Source organism: Chenopodium album, chromosome 21 (genome assembly GCF_948465745.1).
Source record: "Chenopodium album chromosome 21, dcCheAlbu1.1, whole genome shotgun sequence".
Lineage (NCBI taxonomy): Eukaryota > Viridiplantae > Streptophyta > Magnoliopsida > Caryophyllales > Amaranthaceae > Chenopodium > Chenopodium album.
The window spans coordinates 1,595,849-1,618,077 of NC_137854.1; the positions used below are offsets into that span (position 1 = coordinate 1,595,849).

Genomic DNA, 22,229 nt, shown 5'->3' on the forward strand with positions numbered 1-22,229 from the left:
CAATAAATTAGAATAAGCCCTAACTAACCATGAATCCATGAATGTGTTTATAAATAGTCGCATATGTACAACAAGTACAACAACACAAAATATAATAATTACGAAGTGTTTTTTTTTTAATCCTAGTCAATCCCTTAAACTCACGAGCTTATCCTATTCATTACAATTAACATGATCTCTCTCCTAGTTTCATCTTCCCTCTATATATAACAAGCTGCAGATTTGTATCATTAGTCCCATGAAATCAACCAGGTTTCATCACTTCTATCATCATAAAACTAAAACCAAAATAAACCATAAATTCTTTTTCCATGCATTTTGCTTGGTTAAAATAAGAAAGATCTTCTTTGCCTATTTTAGACCACAAAAATTTCAAAATTCATTACAAAAACATCAGACAACCTTTTCTTTCCATTTATCATCAGTTTTCATAGATATATTACTTTCATTCACAGAACTTTTTTTTTGTTCTTTCTCATTTTTATTTTTGTCTTAAATTACAAAAAAATATTTAAAAGCTGAAATGTCAATTTCTTCGATTCGTTTTGCCCCAAAAATATTTCTTTTGGATCGTCTCCCTATGTTTTGCTTAGCCACCCATTACTAGTACTATCCTCTCTTTGTCGAGTCTCTTTCTTTCTCTGATCATTTTTTTTTCTCTCTCTTTTTTTCGTGTGAACTTATATTCAAAACCCCAAAAAATTCAATCTAACATCAATAATAATAATAATGATGCAATTTACTGAAATTTCAAATTTCCCAACACCAAACACAATTTCTCTCTATCAAACTACAACCATGATGAATAGAATTAGGCCTTGGCCTGGTTTTACGACTTCGAAACAAAACACTTCCTCTTCCTCTTCTTCTTCGTCATCGTCTTTAATCAATAATAATAATATTAATAATTTAGGTGATGCTAATTGTATGGAACAACTTTTAGTACATTGTGCTCAAGCTATTGATAACAACGACGCTACTCCTGCTCAACAAATCCTTTGGGTTCTTAACAACATCGCCCCGCCTGACGGCGACTCTAATCAACGACTCACTTGCGCTTTCCTCCGCGCTCTTATCCTTCGTGCTGCTCGTACCCCCGCTTGTAAGTTCATCCTCAACTCCGCCACTAGCAGCAGCAACAACAACAACAACGACGACGACGACAACAATATTAATATTAGTACGACTATTACTAGTAACAGTAATACTAGTAGTAGTGTAGCTTGTGGTATGAACCTAAACATACACAAGTTCTCTCTTCTTGACTTGGCTAATTTTGTCCACTTAACACCGTGGCACCGCTTTGGGTTCACTGCGGCGAACTCGGTCATCCTAGAAGCCATTGAGGGTCGCACTGGGGTCCACATAGTGGACCTCAGTGTGACTCATTGCATGCAAATTCCTACTCTTATTGACTCCATTGCTACTCGCTACCAAGGTAGGCAACCCCCCACGGTTACACTAACCGTGGGGGCGTTTACCCAACAAGGTCCGCCGATGTTTGATTTTGTTTGTTATGATGATCTTGGTGTTAAGCTTATTAACTTCGCCCGCTCTAAGGGGGTGGTGCTCGAGTTTAAGGCCGTCCCCACCACCCCCTCAGACGGGTTTGCCTCCGTCCTAGATGAGGTTAGGACGAGGCAAGAGCAAATGAGATTTCTCTATGGAAATCCTCATCATCACAATGAGGAATTGGAAGACGAAGCTTTGATCATAAATTGTCAAATGTCGTTACATTACTTAAACCACGTAGAGCCAGAAGAGGACCCTAGCGTGGTGATGTCAATGAGGTCAATGTTTTTTAAGGCATTGCGGAGTTTGGCTCCGACCATGGTGGTGGTTGTAGAGGAAGACGTAGATTTTACGTCTAGGAATTTGGTCGGAAGGCTAAGATCTGCGTTTAACTATTTTTGGATACCGTTCGATACGGTGGACACGTTCTTGCCTAGGGGAAGTAAGCAAAGAGAGTGGTATGAGGCCGATATTTGTTGGAAAATTGAGAATGTGATATCTCATGAAGGAGATCAAAGGGTGGAGAGGCAGGAGCCGAGGACACGGTGGTCACAACGGATGATGGAGGCGGAGTTTAGGGCGGTCGGGTTCATGGGAGAGGCGATGACGGAGGTGAAGGCAATGCTAGAAGAACATGCTACAGGGTGGGGGTCTAAGAAGGAAGAGGAGGATATTGTGCTCACTTGGAAAGGTCATAATGTTGTTTTTGCTACTGCTTTGGTACCTTCTTAAATTAGTTTAGTACTAATACTTGAGTAGTCATTAGTAACATTCGTAAATTAGTTAGTGTCTGATGTTATGTTTAATTGTTAGATAGCTTGATCCTTATTTTGGCAAAAATGATGTTGTTGATTGTTACTAATTTAGTAGATTGACGCCTAACTATTCACCGCGTTCTTATTACTAAATCTTTTTCAAATTTTGAAAGCATGATTTTTGTCAGTTGTGTATGGTCGTGTAAGTTTTTTTCAACATTTTCTTACTCTGCCAATTTTTTTTTGAATTAACTTGCTTGTTTAACCTAATATTGTTGTTTGTTATAAAACGGAAAAATATACTATTGTGAAATTAAATACTAGCCGTCTTGATACAATACAAATATACAATATACAAGTATAGAGCATAAACGAACAAATAAAAAATAGGAGTAGCATTTTAATTCCATTCGTTTAAATATACATTTTAGATCAAACAACTGAAATGTGTCAAAGTAGTGAAGGACCAGTATAAAAAAAGAAGCAAAAGTATTGGAATGTATCCAATGTGACAAGCAGAAATAGATAAGAATCATTAATTAGTACAGTTGTAAAATAGAGTAATATAGTGATGTATGTGTTCAGTACCCAACTTACAAGTTTCAAAGGAAGTTGGCAACTCCCAAAAGAATTAACCAAGTCACTAGTTGCAAGTGTCCTAGTTTGTGTCATATCAATCCGAATATAGTCTAGGTTACATTTATTCAAACTAGGGATGGCAACGGATCGGATTCGGGTCGGATGCACCCAAGTCCGAATCCGATCCGTTTTGTAAACGGACCTTGGAGTTGGATCCGACTCCGAATCCGAATCCGAAAACTCCGAATCCGAATCCGATCCGAATCATATTTTCATGGTCCGAATCCGATCCATATATTCGGACCTCCGAATGGATCCGAATACTATTTTTTTTTTTAATGTTAAGTATACCTATACATTTTTGTATTATCCCTAATAAACTTTATTTCCTAAATCATATTGGATTATTAGTGCGTAAAATTTTAGAAAAAAAATGCATAAAGTCTAAATATAACATAAATAAGAATTAAGTTACATGATAAAAGTTTGCTACAAACTAGCAAATAATTGTCCCAAATTATAAAAATATCATCATTCAACAATAAAAAGTAACTTCTAATTAGTCTTTCAACAATACCACCTTAAGTCCTTAATGACTCAAATTAAAATTACAATATTTGTATTCAAAATACAAACATAACTTGACAAGAAGAGCTTTCCCAACTTGAAGTCCAATGATATCCTACACCAAAAAAATAACAAAAAACAAAAATAAAATTAGACATGGAAAATTAAAAGTGAGTGAAAAGCTTGTGCATCATCCAAAAGTAATATGAATTTTAAGCAAAAATATAAACATGTGTATAACAAAATAAAAATGAGTAGTGAAATAAATATAATAAGAAACTTACTATGGGAGCACTTCACTATCATCCACATCTTCATCTTCAAAGACCGATGCAAATTGACAATTGCCACCACTTGTAATACCTAATTATAAGTGCAAATGCATTAAAATAAATAAAATAATGCACATGGCAATAAATAGTTTTAATATATTACATTAGTTACCTTTAAATTGAGGAAATATCCAACTTTGAAGGCACATTAAAGCTTCCACGGTGTCTTGGTGTAGTCTACTACGATGGGGACTAACTACTCTACCACCGGCACTAAAAGCACTCTCCGAAGCAACGGTAGAAATGGGCACCGCAAGAATATCCCTAGCAATTCTAGAGAGGGTAGGATACTTACTTGTTTCGGCATTCCACCAAGCTAGAAGAATAAACTTGTTATCATCAACTACTATCCTATCCTCCTCTAAGTATGCCTCCACCTCACACTTGCGACGTTTTTTTGTTGGTTGTGTTGATACATGTTTTGCCCATAATCCCTCCACATCATCCAAGTCGGTCATGGGTCTCTTACCCTTGTCATTAAGAGTGCAAGAAGGTGCCACCGAAGACGACTCTTTATAATACACATCATATTCATAATCAAGAGCTAAATCAAGTAAGAATCGTTTAACCTTCTCACATTCATCATCACCACTATCACCATGAAGGGCATGAAAATAAAGAGACACACATTCCATTTTTCTTCTTGGATCCAAAACCGATGCCACGGATAATATCATACTAATAACCTCCCAATACTTATCAAACTTGGAGATCATTTTTGAAGCCATCATCTCTATTACTTTATTACCACAACACAACCATTTTCTCAATGCAAGTTTAATTTCACAAACTTTTTCAAAATACAAGTTTGCGGTAGGATAGTTTTTCCCCGAAAAAGCATCACTTGTCCTACTAAATAAGGCCAATTTTTCACAAATTTCACTAGCCATTTTCCACTCATCTTTACTAGGCAACATAAACTTATCTTTTCCTCTTTTTCCAACTTTTGAAAACAACCTAGTAAAAGCATCTTTATATAAGAGGGCAACTTGTAACATTTCAAAACATGAATTCCACCTAGTCTTACAATCCAAAATCAATTTCTTAGTTATAGGAATTTTCATATAATTACAAGCATCTTCAAACTTTTCATATCTCTTTGGTGTAGAAGTACAAAAGGCAACAACACCACGAACTCTCTCAATTGCATCACCAATAATACTCAATCCATCATTAACAACTAGATTTAAAATATGTGCACAACATCTCATATGCAAATAGGTACCACCCAAAATAAGCTTACTAGGAGCAAGTTTTTCACGCAACACATCCATAACCGCATCATTGGTTGTACAATTATCAACGGTAATAGTTGAAACTTTTTCATCCAAATTAAAGCTCTTCAAACATACAACTAATGCCTTACTAATTGTATCTTTGTTATGTGGACATGGAACATACATGAACCTAACAATAATTAATAATTATATGTAATTAGCAATCTAAACCATTATGTAACTAACTTCTCATATGAATAAAAATATCATAAAATAAAATTACATAACAATAATTAATTATGTGATAAAGTAGTATAATTACCTTATGAGACGATTTTGCAAGATCCAATCATCATCAATAAAATGTGCCGTCACGGCCATATAGCCTTTTCTTTGATTGTTACAAGTCCACATATCCGTAGTGATGGCGACTTTACTTTCATTTGCTCCCAACAACTTCATCAATCGAGATTTCTCTTCCTTGTAATCCTTTAGAATGTCGGATTTCACGGTATTCCTTGAAATGATATGAAATTCGGGGTTCAAACTATGTGAATACCTTCTAAAACCCTCATGCTCAACAACGGAAAGTGGATACTCATGCATAAGAATCATGTTCACCAACTCATTTCTTGAAACTTGTTGGTTGAATTTGAATTTTCCAATTGTCATAGTAGGACTTCCACTCCTACTTGCACTAGCTAGTAACAATTGTTGTCTCACATCTATTGTCTTCTTGACTTTCATACATCTTTTTGTATGTTCTCTCAAGTGTGTAGTGCCACTTGAGCTCTTACCCACAAAATTTCCTTTACAACCTTTACAAAAGGCCCTCCATACTCCATTAACCAATTTCCTATCATAAAATTTCCAAACCGCCGAAGTCAACTTTCTTCCATTACTACCCGTTATCACACCTTCATCTTCATTTTCATCATCATTTTCATTTTCATCATCATTGTCATTCACATGTGATGTATTTGAATCATTGATTTGCTTCTTAGTAGTCTTAGTATGAGTTGGTTGGCCATTAACCTCTTCACAATCATCCGGACTAGAAGATGCCTCATCGGTTTCCATATCTATACAAGTGTATTATTAAAAATTAATCATTATTTCATAAAATAACACTAACCAAAATTTATGCATAAATATAATATATGAAAGAGTATGACAATCGTAGATACTACCTTTTGTTAGTTTTGTAGGAGGAGCCATTTGAGATGAAGATTCAATATGGTTTAAGCCTAAACATCAATAATAATTAATCTTAGTCAAAATAAATAAACAAATTTGTGCAAATATAAGTCAATGTGAAAAATCAACCATACTTACAACATGAGAAAAAAAATCAGAATTTATCATATGAAAACATAAAAATTAGAGAATAATAAAATAACTCAAAAATTAAAAACAAAATAATAATAAACAAAACAAAACAAAAACTGAAGCAACTAGCTAACAAGTCTAACATACCATTACGACAAATTAAACTAAAAAAAAAAAACAGAAAAATCAAATAAAATTTGTGGACCATTTCTGAGATAAGTCACCCAACCCATTTATTTATTCTTTGAGTAATTATCATATCGAATCGCACATTGAATCGCAAAGTTGTTGTTCCTTTCATTCTTTGAGTAATTATCATATCAATTTCACAATCTAGGGTTCATCTATGATCATATTTAATTTAACTAGCAAAAAAAAAAACGAAAATAGCATGAAGGAAATCAGATATAGTACCTTCGAATTGTCGGAAGGTGGTCGGACACCAGAGCTGGTCGGAAATCAGAGATAAACTTTCAAAACGTCGATAGAATTGTCCCCTAGCTGGTGGAGTGGTGGGCGGCGTTGGTTTGCGTGAATAAGGTGGTTTTTTCCCCTTTGAATATGAAGAAGATGCAAGATGGTGGCTGTGCAAATGTGCAATAGAACGAAGGTGAAGAGTTAGGGTTTTTGTTCACTGTCCTTTTAGTTTTTACTAGTTTTATTTATTTATTTATTTTTTTATTTTTAAGTAATTGAATTAAGAAGTTGGGCCATAAAGTAGTCAAGGTGGGATAAATTATTAAAACTGAATTGATAAATTGATTTAATATATGTTGCAAATATCCTGATTCCCAAATTTGGCATGTATTCGGATCGAACTCGAACTCGGACTCGGATTCGGGTCGGACTCGGGTCGGACTCGGATTCGGACTCGGACTCGGGTCGGACTCGGTCGGACTCTGCATAGGGTCCAAGTCCGATCCGCCTCCTATTCGGATTCGGACCTATTTTATCGGATTCGGATTCGGACTCAAATTAAACGGATTCGGATCGGATTTTTTTCTTCGTATCGGATCGGATTCGAATCGAACTCGGATTGAATTGCCATCCCTAATTCAAACTAACACCTATATCCGCATCGCAGCAGAAAGTTTGTTTATTAAGTTGCCAGATTCTTTGCCAGTTTGGCCTAGCTCTTTACGTCACAAACCAAAATGTTACACACATTGCTGATATAGCAGTCAAACTTTGAGAGCAATATGATTGTTGGTCGTGTCGGATTGTGTCTGTTAATTTGTCAAGTATATATATATACTCTCGTGTTTAAATAAATGAAATGTATTGACTTTAACGGAGTTTAGGAAGATTATTTGAATTTATTAAAATAATAGGTATAGTGGGGTATAAGTTTGAGGAGAGAGAAGAAAGAAAAGGATTTTATGGGGATTATTATTTAATAAAAATTAGAGAGAATATTTTTAAAATATAGAGAGAAGTTACTAAAAAAGGAAACGTTTCATATTTTAACACGGTCGCAAATGAAAACGTTTCATTTATTTAAACACGGAGAGGGTATCTTATATTTGGTTAGGCCTGGTTTAATATTAACTTTAATTACTAGCTATGTGTTCTTTAAATTTTTTTTTAAAAAATTTTTTTATTGCAGTCCAAGCTCATGTACCACTACTGTGTCGATTTACTACTTTAATCGTGCTTTGTTAGTTTGTCCTGCAAATTTATGTACATAATACCTAAACTTGTCTTGGTTTTTATTTTTTTTTCGGCAAAGCGTAATATTAATCATCAAAATTATTTGCATGTCTTTACTTTCTGCCGACTTGTCAAGTATTTTTTCATCAAATAGGAGATATAGTTTCATCAAGTATATACGAGCACTTGCATTATTAGAGCACATTGTAATGATTGTATACATACGGGAAATTAGAGTTAATAAGATAGAATTAAAGTTGGACCACTATTCAAGTTGCTGTCTTGCTGATAATAGTGGACAAACATTCAGCAACGAAACGTTGTAGGCGCTAAAGTAGCAACTAGCAAGGGGCTAATATATAAGTGGCTAGTATCCGCAAGATTTATTGATTTTTGATAACAAAGGAGAAAAAGAGTGCAAATTGACAAATGAGTTCAAGAATGATATGCTACATCACATGCAAATTGAATGTGATCACTTCCAATTGCATGCCTTCGTCACGTTGAATGTGAGAGTGACCATCTTAGGATAATGGTTAGGGTTTATTTGTTGGCTTTACATATGCAAGGATACGATGCTTTTTTCGTTTGGATTTTAAAGATGTGGCTTACAATACGGGCCATGACAAACTAATTAAAGCTTATCATTATAAAAGTGGCGGTGAAAATGACCGGTACATGCAGCTCTAACCTCGCCAATCTTTACTACGAATACTAAATTGTTCAAAATGTTTAAAGATTACAAAATTTTTTGGCTTCGATTTAGAAGGAGGTGAGTAGTAATCGAAAGTATATGACACATTTCGTTAACTAAAAAAAATGAGTTTAGATCAATTCATGAGATGCATTTTAATTTTTTGAACTTTTCCAAGTTTAACTAAACTTATTTTAGTCATATATTGAGCTTGTGTCAACTGTTATTAATCGTACTTGTACGCAATACATTATACACTTACATATTATAATTTTATATCAATCACTAATTTACGATTTGAATTTATCAATATGACATCTTTTCTTCGTGATTTTTTATTTAATAAGGCCATTAGATCGTGAATACTCTCACTCACATCTAAAGTCCCTTCTATATTCAATCTAAAAATTCACATATAATTTTGATACGATCAAGTTTTTAACACTATCCGATCTCAATAACATAATTTTGATAGGGTTGGGTCACATCTGAAGTCCTTTCTATAACAACTTAAAATATTATCCGATCTCAATAATATGGACCCATAATTCACAAAAATATATTTGTACAAATAATATGTGTCGTCAAAATGAAGCATTGCCTATACAATTTCTAAAAATAAACACAATTACTACACTTATATATCCTTTAATGACTCATGTGTAACTACTTGCATTAACTAATAAACCACCATAGACCATTATGTGTGAGTGATTTTTTCTTTCTATTATAAAAAAAACCTTAATCGAGTTTGACTTCCAAGTTCCAACATATCTGAGATAACAAAGAATGACAACAAATGATTGGATTTTGTTTCAATCAAAGGTAACCAAAGACACAACATTTCATCATATCATACACTTTGACAATTCAACCCTTACCTTAAAAATAAACCCACGTGCGTTTTAAACTTTGACTTCTTATGACTTTCAGAACCTTCTTCGAGGTCTCTCTCTTTACAACCCGTAAAATTGCCCTAAAATTATTTCCCCTTTTTCTCTCTCTTCCCAATATCGCGATAACTCTGATTAAGCAGCTCATCTAATTTTCTACTTTCATATTCATCAATTTCTGCATTCTTCTTAACTTATTCAGGTTAGTTCGCTTTCAATTTCTCCGTTTTGTTTTGTTGGTGAATTTGATTTTTTTCGATCTCAATTTTGGTGTTCTAGGGTTTTTGATTTTGATCTTTTTGATCGAACTTTGATTTTGCTTTATTGGGTGTTGGAATTTCGATTTGATTCTTAAATTGCTTGGTTATTGATGATTTGGAGCTTAATTCTTGTGATTTAAGTTGAATTTGAGATGAATTTCTAATTTTGCTGGCGAATTCTTTCGCTGCTTGAATATGAACCCTAATTCGAGGGTTTTATTGTTGATAGTTAGTTGTTTGATGAAAAGATTGAAATTTGAGCTTAATTCTGATATGGGTTTTGTTTATTTTGTTTGTGGATTCAGTATTCTGGGTTTATTCGACAACACTGTTGTTCTTGCTCGATGGCTGATCTATTTAGAAGATTAGGGTTTGGAATTTTAATCATAGACGGTATTTCTCTTTGAAGTGCGATTTATAATTTCTGTGGAATTAGGGTTTAGATTTTGATGGTTGTAAGAAACATGGAAATCAAAATGCCGGGTGATCGGCATTTTGATAGGATTGACATATTAGAGATCAAAATTCAGATTAGTAGGAAAGTAGGTAGTCAGAGGGCTGAGAAGTACTTTGGTCTGTTGGACAGCTTTTTCGGCCTCAAAATCGGCAAGTCCGAGTTTGATAAAAGCTGCATTGCTGCAATTGGGCGGGAAAACATCAGCCTGCACAATCGCCTGATTAAATCCATTCTTAAGAATGCTTGTCAATCAAAGACACCTCCCTCGAAAAGAAGCAAATTGGAGAGTCCTGTTGTTGATAAGGTTGCTAATGGGTATCAAAGAAGTTGCCTTCAATCTCTTTGTAGGGATGTGTTGCCATTGTCTCCACGCAAGGGAAGGACTCCTTGTTTCCGTGATCGTAAAAGCAAGGACCGTCCTAGCCCACTTGGCCCTCATGGGAAGCCCAATGCTGTTGAGGTGTGTAAGGATTTGGGCCATAAGACTCTAGAGCAGCAAAGTGCTACAGAGTTGCTGTCTTTAGGTAGTAGACCTATTGAGGTCAACTCCGTGGAAGATGGGGAAGAAGTTGATCAGGCAGCAATTAGCCCGGGAATTCACAGCAGGAGTCCTGTCACACCACCTCTAGGAATTCCTTGGAATGGAAAGGGTAACCGGAAAGTTATCAGCAGTTTATCATCTTCTAGAATTCCTGTTGAATCGTGTCATGGAGATGGTGAGCTACCCAACACAAGTTCTTTAAGGAAGCGATTGGAACAGAAGTTGGAAAAGGAAGGGTTAAGTATTTCACTGGATTGTGTTAATCTGTTGAACAATGGGTTGGATACTTACTTAAAGAGGTTGATAAAGCCCTCACTAGAATTGGCTAGTTCAAGGAATGGAAGCAAACGACAAAAAATGAGTGCTGAGGGTGTTCATGGCCTGAATGGACTTTGGCCTGTAAAATACTTACAAAGTCCATCCATGTCTCCTTCTGTTTCGCTTTTGGACTTTCGAACTGCTATGGAGTTGAATCCACAAGTGCTTGGAGAAGATTGGCCAACGCAGCTCGAGAAGGTCTGCCTTCGAGAGTTTGACAGTGGGGTTAGTGATTAGTTTGGAGAAGACATGGTGGGGTAAAATATGTTTTTGATAGGAACGAGGTGCTGCTTTGTTGATAGAATAACCTCTAACATTGATTCAAACCTCAGTAGATTTATCAGCAGTGATCCAGTGTAAAATTGCCGGGATTTTTTGGATTAAATAGATTCCATTGTATATACACCATTAAAATGGTATGCAGCAGGATTATTGTTGGGGAAATGGGGATGACGAGATATAGATAGGAAAACCATTGTAAGATTTTTGTTACTAATACTATTTGGGGCTCTCTGAATAATATAAGTGTCTGATTCTTCCCACTTTTGCTCAATGCTGGGTACTCTTCTTTTCCTTTTTGATTATTCCAAATGTATTTTTTGTTCTAAGAAATCAAGTGCAGAAAGTATATTCTGAGAACGAACACAATAATTTATAACTTCTGATTTCAAACAGCCTGTCATCCTAAAGATTTTAATTGCAGCACCAATCAAATGACGTTGCATTTAAACAGAAACAAGAGGTATGAATTATACAGTATAATTTCATTGACGCAAACAAGTTTTTTTTATTTTTATTTTTTTTATTTTTTTTTTGGCAAAGGAGACAAGATTTTGCTGCACTGCTTGTTTGCTTCAATGTGTGTTTCTCAAATCTGTATATGCTCACACCAATTAAACTGCAATAGCCTGCCCAAATTGATTTACTCAGACAAATATGTGAATTCATAGAAGATATAGTCAGAAATGAACACAAAGAAACATTACATTGAATTCCATTTTATCGCAATAGAAAAAGGTTGAAATTTAATATCATGAAGATGGGGATCTTATATATCTTACTAGCAGAAATATAAACACCAAGATTAGAGTGTACCTCCACTTCATGAAAGGGTCATTCAGACACAAAAGACCAAAATATAACAGTTTCAGAGACCCCTTGTGAGTTGTGACAGATTGATGCCATTTTTCCTTCTCAAAAACCAATTACTTCAAACTTCAAGCAGTTAGGCTGATGTTATGTTTCTGAAAAAGAAAAAATAAGACATTTGACTGTGCAAAGGTGAAAGTGCTGATCTTCGCAGAGACATTTGACTGTGCAAGGTACTCATAACCTAAATCTTTTTCATGTATTGTTATTTATTTATGCCGACCCTGTTTCTCTGAAGGATCGTGCTGAGCAGAACATATCAATTCATTCAATCATCGAAGAGATTTGAGAAGCAACTATCGAACACTGGTAGTGTGTCAATGAGATCCCTGCTTGATCAATCCAAGAATGCTCATGATACAGTACGTAGCATACAAGCATTCAAGCTAATTTGCTTAACGGGTTACGGGAAATTTCTGATGTCAACAAAAACAAAGTAGATGTGTATGTTTAGGACATATTGTACAAAATTTCCTTGTTTACACTATCTTTATAACTGACAAAAAGACTTCCTTGTTTAATTTACTGAACCAACTGTCGTGAAAATCTTGCAGATCCTACAATGTGAGGCATCAACATTAGCCCAAGCAACAGTGTCGTTCACACTGCAATGAACGAAGGAATTCTCCACTTCTCCAGGTACACATGAATTTTTAATTTTGGACCTCTAGATTCAAATTATTAGTTGATTAAGTGTTAATTCATATGAAATTTTGCGGGGAATATGGTATGAAATATAAACTTCAGTCAACAATTATCTATTTAATTACTGTAATTTGTAGAGAATTTCATCAGAAATCTGAATATCAGTGACATTTGTTGAGTACCTTTTGTACTCTCTAGCAGACTGTACCTTTTGTTCAATCAGTTACAAAACTTACAATTTAGTGATCTCACTTTATTTACACTCTGACTCATTATAAGAAAGGATTTAAAGGAACGTGTCAAGCGCGCACTTTATACTTAAGGAGTTAAGGTTGTTCTGTTGTCACATATAAATCTATTTTGTACATAAGAGGTATATATGAGATTCAGAAGCTCCTCCTGGAGTAATAGATTGATTTAAGATAATATATCAGCTTGTAAGTTATCCAAACTCTCTCTTGTGTCTTTAGACTTGACTCGAACTAATGATGATTGTAGGGACAAAATATATAGCCCTAGTTGAGCTAGAAAATCTTTGGATTTTGGCAACTCATACGTAACAAGCAGTTTAGAATCAATTATTTGGTTCTATGAAATCAATTACCAAAGTCCAAAAGTATATACTCCGAGAACAAACGCCACAATCTACATTTGAGTTAACTGTATGTCATTCTAAAGAATTTAATTGAGACACAAGTTATACTGAATTATCGAATACGATGAAAGCAATAACAGAGGAACAAAGAAAACATATAAATTACATTACTTCACACAAATTGAGTTAGATTTAGCTGAACTGCTTGTTTGCTTCATTGCTTCATCGCTTCATCAATGCATGGTTTCTCATATCTGCAAATGATCATGGCAAACCAGGGCCAACTCCAAAGTCTCCAATAGAATTACAATTCTGCCCAAATGATTCATACAAACAAAATCATGATTTCATAGAAGAGATATTCAAAATTAGACCGACAAAAACATTAAGTTGAAGTCCTTTTTATTCAAACAGAGTAGATTGCTGGTACATATAATTAAATAGAGGAAAAGTTCTAAGAAGAACAAAATCATATTTGATCTTATGATTAGACCCTGTTTCATGTATCTAACCAGATTTGTTTTCGTCCCCTAAAATAATCATTACTATATAAGAGAAGTTAGTGATTATTAATTTGCGGTGAATTGCAAAGTTAGGGAATAGGTAGTAGTATATCAAGAATTAAGGCAATGCAAAATAGTTACCGTGAAGTTGCAATCTTTGAAACCCAGGTCTTGAAAATTCACGACGGCTAATTCCCGGGGAATTCTGGTTGATGCTGAAATGTTAGGCATGATCATCACCATAAACATGAGTCCTAGCCATAGCGTGGTCCACAGTGCTACAATCAACCTGGGAAATCCAGAAAATTTTAAAAATTTCTGCATTTTTGTATATAGCTAGAAATAATAGGGAAAATTCAATATGTTGGAAACTCTTTTTTTTTTTTTTTCCTTTCAAATGTCTAGGAATTATGTCTTACAGTATTTAGGTATATTACTGTCTTTTGAAGTTTGAAATGGCAAAGCTGGCCAGTTCTAATTACAGTATTAAAAGTAATATACAAGTAATTTGTTTGTATTTTGGTACTCATGTATGCTTGTTAAATCGATCGTGCTAAGCAATATTCTTTATGAGAAGGATGTTTGGTTTGATTTTCTCTCAGTTTTGCTGAAAATCCAGATGGAGATTGGTTTATTGATAGTGACAATAGGTACATCGAGTGTTCATACGAACATTGTCGAGAAATGAGGCTTTTGTTATGGGCTACTCCATAACCTTTGTGATTCAATTTAAGGACGGAGGGAGTAGTAGTAATTATTAGATCATGACTTGTAATCTTACAAATTCACAATTTGAGAATTTACAAAAAAAAGAAAAGAAGTAATTCATTTTTTTCATTACTTTCTTTATTTCCAATAGAAATTTAACAAAAGAATACTACTACTAGTATACATAATACACTTATACTAGTACCTTGCTACCTAAAAGAGAATTCATCTGCTAGAGCATTAGTTGAAGGCGTCACATCGAACTCGAATATTTCCATTCTTGGAATTCTTGACTCCGACCCGACCCAATTTGATCATGGACTGGGCAAAAGCCTGTTTAAAGCTTTGTGAACTTTGGGCCCAACTTGTAACAATACCCCTAGTCCTTTTATCCGTATATAGGACTTGATCCGAAGTAAATAGGCCCTTTCCATTTATCAAGTTTTTGTAGTAAGCGTTATCAAACACCCTTGGTGATTGTACATCCATGTTAACAGCAATTCTAGGATCCACATTTTTAGGGCACATACTCTGCAATTGGGCAGCAAATTGCGCGTTCAGGGTTGGGTCAATCGGGTTACTTGGTGTGAACCCGTATATCCGGTTAGAGAACTTGTTGCAGTGAGAAAAACCAACCGTATGTGCCCCTGCACATATTGAAAAGATTTAATAAAATGATAGAGAATTTACATAAAATATTACTTTTCCGGAGTAATAATTTTGTTGTATATGGGTGCAAATATTAATACTTTCTGTCCAAAAAAGCTAATTAACAGAATTCATACAAAAGATCACGAGCAAAAGTAGGGTGTCGGTGTTTAATTTACATTCGAAGGTCCAAATAATGCAGCTGACAAGAAAGGCGACATGCTATTGTGAAACCGTCCAATTATTTGGGCCATCCTATTACGTAACGCATCTAATAATAATTTACCACTTTTTTCTAAAAGTAATCCGTATAAAGCTATCAAAAATTCAAAATCTAAAACATCTTGTTAAATGGTAATTATTGGCCAGCAATATTACTTTAACAAATCTATAGCTTTATTATTATTGTACATCTTTTTTTTGGACTTTATCTACATCAGATAAGGAACGTTAATCAAATACGAAATATAACATATGAAATATACTTGTTATGTAATACTCCTTCCGTCCCAGAATAACTAATACGTTAGAAGAATAAGATTACCTGATAGAGCGACCATCTCAGCTTGGGAGAGGCCATTAGAGGCAAACAAAGAGTTAAGGCGATTCAAATCATCTGAAGGTTGAGGTAATCTTCCATTTACACTTGTTGCTGTTGATACCAACCCGTCAAATCTTCCCAATTCCACTTGCCAAAACGGTCCACCAGACTGCACACATACGCGTCTAGGTTAATCATCTTATATTAGTCATATACGTACTAATGTTTGATTAATACTAGCCTAAAATAATGTGGTATGACTAATTTAGTTTCTCAAAACTATGAACAATATTTAAATTAATTGAGAGTAGAGACGCGAACCAGATTAACAACATCGCGAGTAGCAAGGGCAAGAATATCAGCACAAGAAACATTATTAGTACAACCTGGAACAGCATCAACTGCGGCTTTAGCTTTGATCACGGTGTCAAATCCATCTCCCGCTAGTGAAAGATTATCGGGATGATCCTTTTCTGCCTTGTTGTTATTCGTCGATTGAATAATAACCGAAGCATCACATCCCTATTAGGCAAACAATAATTAATTTAGGCTTAAGGATATAGGAAGGAAAATGTGGCATACTTTTTCCGTCCATTAAAATAAAACTGAAGCTACAAAATATAAGAAATAAAAGGTACGTACGATATTATAATACTTACATTGACGAAGCAATCATGGAAGAAGAGGCGAAGAGTACCGGGGATTGTAACAAAAGTTTGCTGAATTTTCTTCTGCACAGCTTGCCTAACGATTTTTTCGACGTTTGGACATGTTTTTGCATAATAATTAGTACTAAGTGCAGTTGCTGTGTAAGGCGTTAATAAGCAGAGTCCAATTAACAGGGCAGAAACTAAAACATGGTGAAATTGATGAGACATTGTTTGGTGTTTTTTGGTTTCAAAGTTTATATGCTTGTGTAGTTTTATGCGATATATAAAGTATATATGTACTTAAGTTTAATAGCTAATTATAGTGAGTGATATTAGTAAACCAATTATGATTAGGTGGGCATCTTTGCCAGTTGGAGTAGAATCTTAGTGCAAACTTTACTGTCTGGCGGCATGTTCTGAGAATTATGACTGTTTTAAATGTGACGATGAGAAGACGCCAACGTTGGATATATATGGATATGTCCATGCATGAATGATGTATTGATGTATACAGACTAGATAAAGCTAACCTAACTAGAAGGACCCGATTTGAGACCCAATTTTAACTCGAAAATGATATTTGAAACATAAATTGACTCAATCCAACTATACCGACCCGAATATATAGTCAAAGGGCCTGTTCTCATACGATTATTTTCAGTTCAGTTCAGTTCAGCTCTAATAAATTCAGTTCAATTCAGTTAAGCTCCTAATTTCCTTCTCTTATAAAGTATTCAGTTCAGTTCAGGTCAGATCAACTCTAATAAATTTAGTGCAGTTCAGCTGAGTTCGGTCAATGAGAACAGGCCCTAAAAGTAGACAAATAAATAACACTATAGGCATCATTGATGCACTTCTTAATTAAACCACAAAAACAATGTAGGAAAAAAAGTGAAAGGGGAGATGAGAATCCAAATAGGAATGAGAAATGTGAGGGAAATAGGGAGGAAAGGGAGAGAATGGGCCCACAATGACGTCACGTGGTAGTTGGGGGGCAAGTAGGTGGTAACTTTTGATGTTTTTGAAAATAGAAGGTGGTAATTTTCAAAAAAAAAAAAAAATAGAAGGTGGTAATTACTAAAATGGACATAACAGAAGGTGGTAATTGTCAAAATTTCCTATTAATTACGAGTACGAGTTATCAAGTTTATCACGGATAATATCAAGAGCTAGCGGCTTGTGGGACAAATTATTAAGAATAGAGTTAAAGATTCGGCAAGTACCCAAAAAGTGAGGGGAAGCGGCTAATTACTCCTCTAAACTAGTACTAATTTCTGTGAACTTGTCAGAATTAAGATACTAATAATCTATCATATGACAAAGATCCTTTACCTGCAAGATTGCTACCCCTGTCTTTTGAATTTTTTGCCAATAAATCCGAAATTATTAGGAATATCTATTTCATTATCTAAATCTAACAACGTGGTCTACTTGGTCCACTTGGATGTGTTTAATTTATGAATGTTTATAATTCAAATTTCAACTTCGATGTGCATCATATGTACATTTTTGGCATATTTTGCAATTTTATTCTTAACGAAAGAAACTCTTAGAACAACACTTTAATTTTACACTTGTTACAAAAAAGACCAAGTTCACCGTGCTTATAGTTGAATTTTAGAAAAGCAAATTTAGTATTTCGTATACTATTAAATAGATTGTGTATCTAATATTAGATTTACTTGTGAGTATAATTCAACTTAGTACATTGAATGATTGACATTAATCGCATAAAAAGATGGACAATAAAATGAGAATGTTAAGTGAATTATACACACCTATGCCGACTAACAAACAAGTTTAATTGTATACACTTGAGATTGTCTGCAAAAATTCGAAAATAGGAGGATTTAGGTTACATGTATGAGCTGGCATTTTGGAAGGAGCCTAATCTTAACTAACTCAAATTATTGTATGTGAATTATATGAAGGTATTAAGTACTTATATATCGTATACTATTAGCAGCTACTGTATATATCTGTCATTACAAAATCAATGATATCTGCTGGTGATTTGGTGATGATAATTAACTGTCCTAATTAATTTATTTTTCCTGCTGTTAGCTAGATTTCTTTCATAATGTGCAACGTCTGATTGTAGTGTAATTGTGTGAAGAGTCAAATCAAAAGTTGAGTGTGCAAAGCACATACACACACAAAAGTTGACAAGATGGACCACGATGCTCTTCTGCATTCTAATGTTGAATAGTATTTGGAAAAAGGGTTTGTGATGTAACTTATACATCGTATTTTTTAATGCAATTTGTGTGAGGATGGTACGATGGATTCTAATAAAGTTTCATCTTAAAACCATATGACAATATTAAAACTGTATTGTTTATTTTATTTTTTTATTTTTTTTTTATTTGAAACACGGTAATAAGATGAGAAGATAGGGCGGTATAATTTTATTTCAAAATATCCCAAATTTATAAATGTCTCTTAGAACGGATTGAAATATATGTGTGTTGACCCTCTTTTAGCTAATGTTATAAGAGATTAGAATCTAATACGCATAACATATACTTCGTATATATATAATCAGATGAACGACAAATCTCTAAAATCATGCATACAAGAAGATTGCGAACTATCTTTATGGGCCGAGCTGGAAAGAAGGTTGAATAATGAACATCCACATAAAGTGGTAGTCTTAATCATTAGGCAGAAGGAACGTTCCTTAGCTTCCTGTGAGATAAAAATACAATTGGCCCGATTTCGAATTCTTATAGCCCTAATTATAGTTATGTTTATGTAAAGTATCTTGTCCTACATATACTTTTCTAACATATTGTACAATTATGGGATGTTATCTTCATGAGTAAGATACACATAAAGGCTGTTATCTTCACAGCAACAACTGATGTGTTTCGTGTGTTTATTATGAGACAAAGCAGTTTGGCCTAAGTGTTTTGGCCATTAGCTAGGTTGTTGAAAGGGAACATAATACTGGCTTTCGATAAGACTTTTCTAGAGCCGTTGGAAGAAGGGTTCAAATTACTTCCTTCTACAACATACTACTGTTGACATTTGAGCAATGATTGGGAACCACAAGGAGGTTTTCAAATTGAACCCTCTTAACATTATTTTAAGCAAACGCCATGTAAATGAAAGTAAATAAAGGAAAAAAGGATGACTAATGATTTGCAAGCTACCTTATGGTGCCATTTAAATTAATATTTTTTTATTTAATTCTTGTAAAAGAAAGAGTTTACTTTTACTACGTATTAAAAACAATAATAATATTATCCATAGAAATGACGAGAAATCTCATGGCATAACTGATTGTACCTTACAAGGTACGACCAAAGCTATTGAAAACCAAAAGAAACCAAAGTCCGATGAGGGCTTGGGGCTCCAGGCTTCCAAGGTTGTTTTAAAGAGTTGAAGGACGAAGTCGTTTTAGATCATGTGACCATACTTGGGAACATTTTTATGGGCAGCACCAAGAATAACTCTATTTGGGCTTTGGTATTGTGAAACTAAAGTTTGGCCCATTTACACATGTGTAGAATATGTTTGGGCCAGGTCTCAAGCCAACAGAAACAAATAACTTTGGTCTTGCGTGGACAGCATTTGCTAAAGGTTTCGGGCTGATCCGTTTATTCAAGTGGGCCGATCCATAAGGTGCTTTGTATTGATGATGCGTGATGAATCTCATACTGAAGCAAGACTATTTTTAACCAAGTTGTTTGGTAATTACTCGTAACACTTTAACCAAACATGTATATGCACATCAACACATGCAACGAATACTCCGTGCCGTATTTATGGGTAATCTAATTCATGTAACGCTACATATTAGTGATATTACGTGTCTTGTTATTCATGAGTAATAAAAAGAAAATAAGTTTTTTAAAGTGATTAAAAATATTAGGAAGCGCTCTTCACAAGAGAAATTCTAATGAATAGAAAAATATACGAAGGAGTATATGTGTGGCTTAGAATTCATAGAAGAGTATCTATAAGTCAATATGACACTACTATATATCTCTCATTTTGTTTATTGAGTAAATAATTAAAAAAAAAAAAAAACAGTGTAACTAATAAAAGTGCTTCTAATAAAAAGGTCGTAATTTGATGAAGTGACAACCCTCAAAACGACAATACAAAGCAAAGAAGATAAATATTCTGTTATGGTTGGCTAGTGAGAGCTGATGCTGCCCCCCTCAAAAGCATAATCTTCTTCTCGCGTTGATTAAATGATGCGATCCTCCAATTATTAGCCGTAAAATTACATTTGTTTAATTAATTATCTTTGTCATTATCACTAATCACTTAATTATTTTATTAACAAGGATTCGAAACTCGTCACACTCGACTTGATAAGTTAGGCCAGTTTGGTAATAAAAAGACATACTACAAGAAATCGTACGTATAGACGTTGAAAAATATAAATTATAAATTATTTCATGTTAATTTACTTTCTTGTGCTAATTCTTTGCTTTCTAAAGTCGTTTTCCACTTCATATGATCAGTGACTAATGGATGATTTTTTTTATAATTGGAAGTTTGGCATGATATGAAAAGTTAATTAATAAAGTTTCATACTGCCAATTTGGATTTGTTTATTTTTACATTATAAAAAATCTACACCTCATCAAAAACATGTACTTCAACGGAGTTATTAGTACTTAAAATGGCTTAATCATCAAAATTTTGACATTTTTCTAAAAATAAGTGAAGTAAAGGTTAACATATACTGCCCCGTTTAAATAAAAATGTAACATTTGAGTTTGTACATTATTCATATATTACTATTTAACTTTGACCGTACATATGAAAATAAATATTTGTTCTCCTATAGTCGTTTAATACACCAAAATTTATGGGTCATATACTCATATTGGTGTTGGTTTGTTGGAAAGTGGAATATTACTGCTACTCACTTCGTTTAATTCCTGAAAAATTGAGACAATTTAACATTTTTTTACTATTCATGTATCAAAATTGACTATAGTATTTCACTAATTTATTAAATATAGAGTAGATGTTATTATCTAATTTATATATGTTATTAAATAGCTAGGTATTAATATAATATTTATAATCTCAATTGTTAGATAATATAAGGGTCTGTTCACATTTACTGAACTGAGCTGAACTGAACTGATTGGAGCTGAACTGAACTAATTGGAGCTGAACTGAACTGAATTGAACTGAACTGAGCTGAAATGAATATTTTATGAGAGAGGGAAATTAGGAGCTGAACTGAACTGAACTGAGCTGAAATGAATATTTTATGAGAGAGGGAAATTAGGAGCTGAACTGAACTAATTGGAGCTGAACTGAACTGAACTGAGCTGAAATGAATATTTTATGAGAGAGGGAAATTAGGAGCTGAACTGAACTGAACTGAATTGATTGGAGCTAAACTGAACTGATTAGAGCTAAACTGAACTGAATTGAAATTAAGTAAATGTGAACAGGCCCTAAGTGTAAAATTACATATATTTAGGATTAAATTAGTTAATGCATTAACAATTGTGTTGAAATTTGACTGTGTCAGTTATTATGGAATGGAGATATATTGTATATATAATACTTCGTGTATACATAAAATTGTTGACTTTTTTCTCATTTCCGTACGAACTAAATGAACAACAAAAGGTGATTGATAGAGTGGTGGTGACTTTGGCAAAATCTTCTAGAGCTAAAGATACCGACTTTTTTTTTCAAAAATAAA

General features: G+C 34.0%; 3 protein-coding genes across 3 annotated transcripts; 2 read left to right on the forward strand and 1 right to left on the reverse strand.

The window, feature by feature from the left end:
* Positions 1 to 717: 717 nt before the first annotated feature.
* LOC145602543 (scarecrow-like protein 32) lies at positions 718 to 2,412 on the forward strand. The gene has a single exon (XM_081658735.1). It carries the CDS (start codon positions 730 to 732, stop codon positions 2,242 to 2,244), a length of 1,515 nt encoding a protein of 504 aa, XP_081514861.1. The 5' UTR covers positions 718 to 729; the 3' UTR covers positions 2,245 to 2,412.
* A 7,188-nt stretch (positions 2,413 to 9,600) lies between these two features.
* Positions 9,601 to 11,947, forward strand: LOC145602237 (uncharacterized). Its single transcript, XM_081658411.1, has 2 exons — positions 9,601 to 9,730; positions 10,094 to 11,947. Exon 2 carries the CDS (start codon positions 10,238 to 10,240, stop codon positions 11,339 to 11,341), a length of 1,104 nt encoding a protein of 367 aa, XP_081514537.1. The 5' UTR covers positions 9,601 to 9,730; positions 10,094 to 10,237; the 3' UTR covers positions 11,342 to 11,947.
* A 2,848-nt stretch (positions 11,948 to 14,795) lies between these two features.
* Positions 14,796 to 16,910, reverse strand: LOC145601243 (peroxidase 50-like). Its single transcript, XM_081657216.1, has 4 exons — positions 16,553 to 16,910; positions 16,215 to 16,415; positions 15,897 to 16,062; positions 14,796 to 15,351 (listed from the first exon to the last, which is right to left on the reverse strand). Exons 1-4 carry the CDS (start codon positions 16,769 to 16,771, stop codon positions 14,945 to 14,947), a joined length of 993 nt encoding a protein of 330 aa, XP_081513342.1. The 5' UTR covers positions 16,772 to 16,910; the 3' UTR covers positions 14,796 to 14,944.
* Positions 16,911 to 22,229: the final 5,319 nt, after the last annotated feature.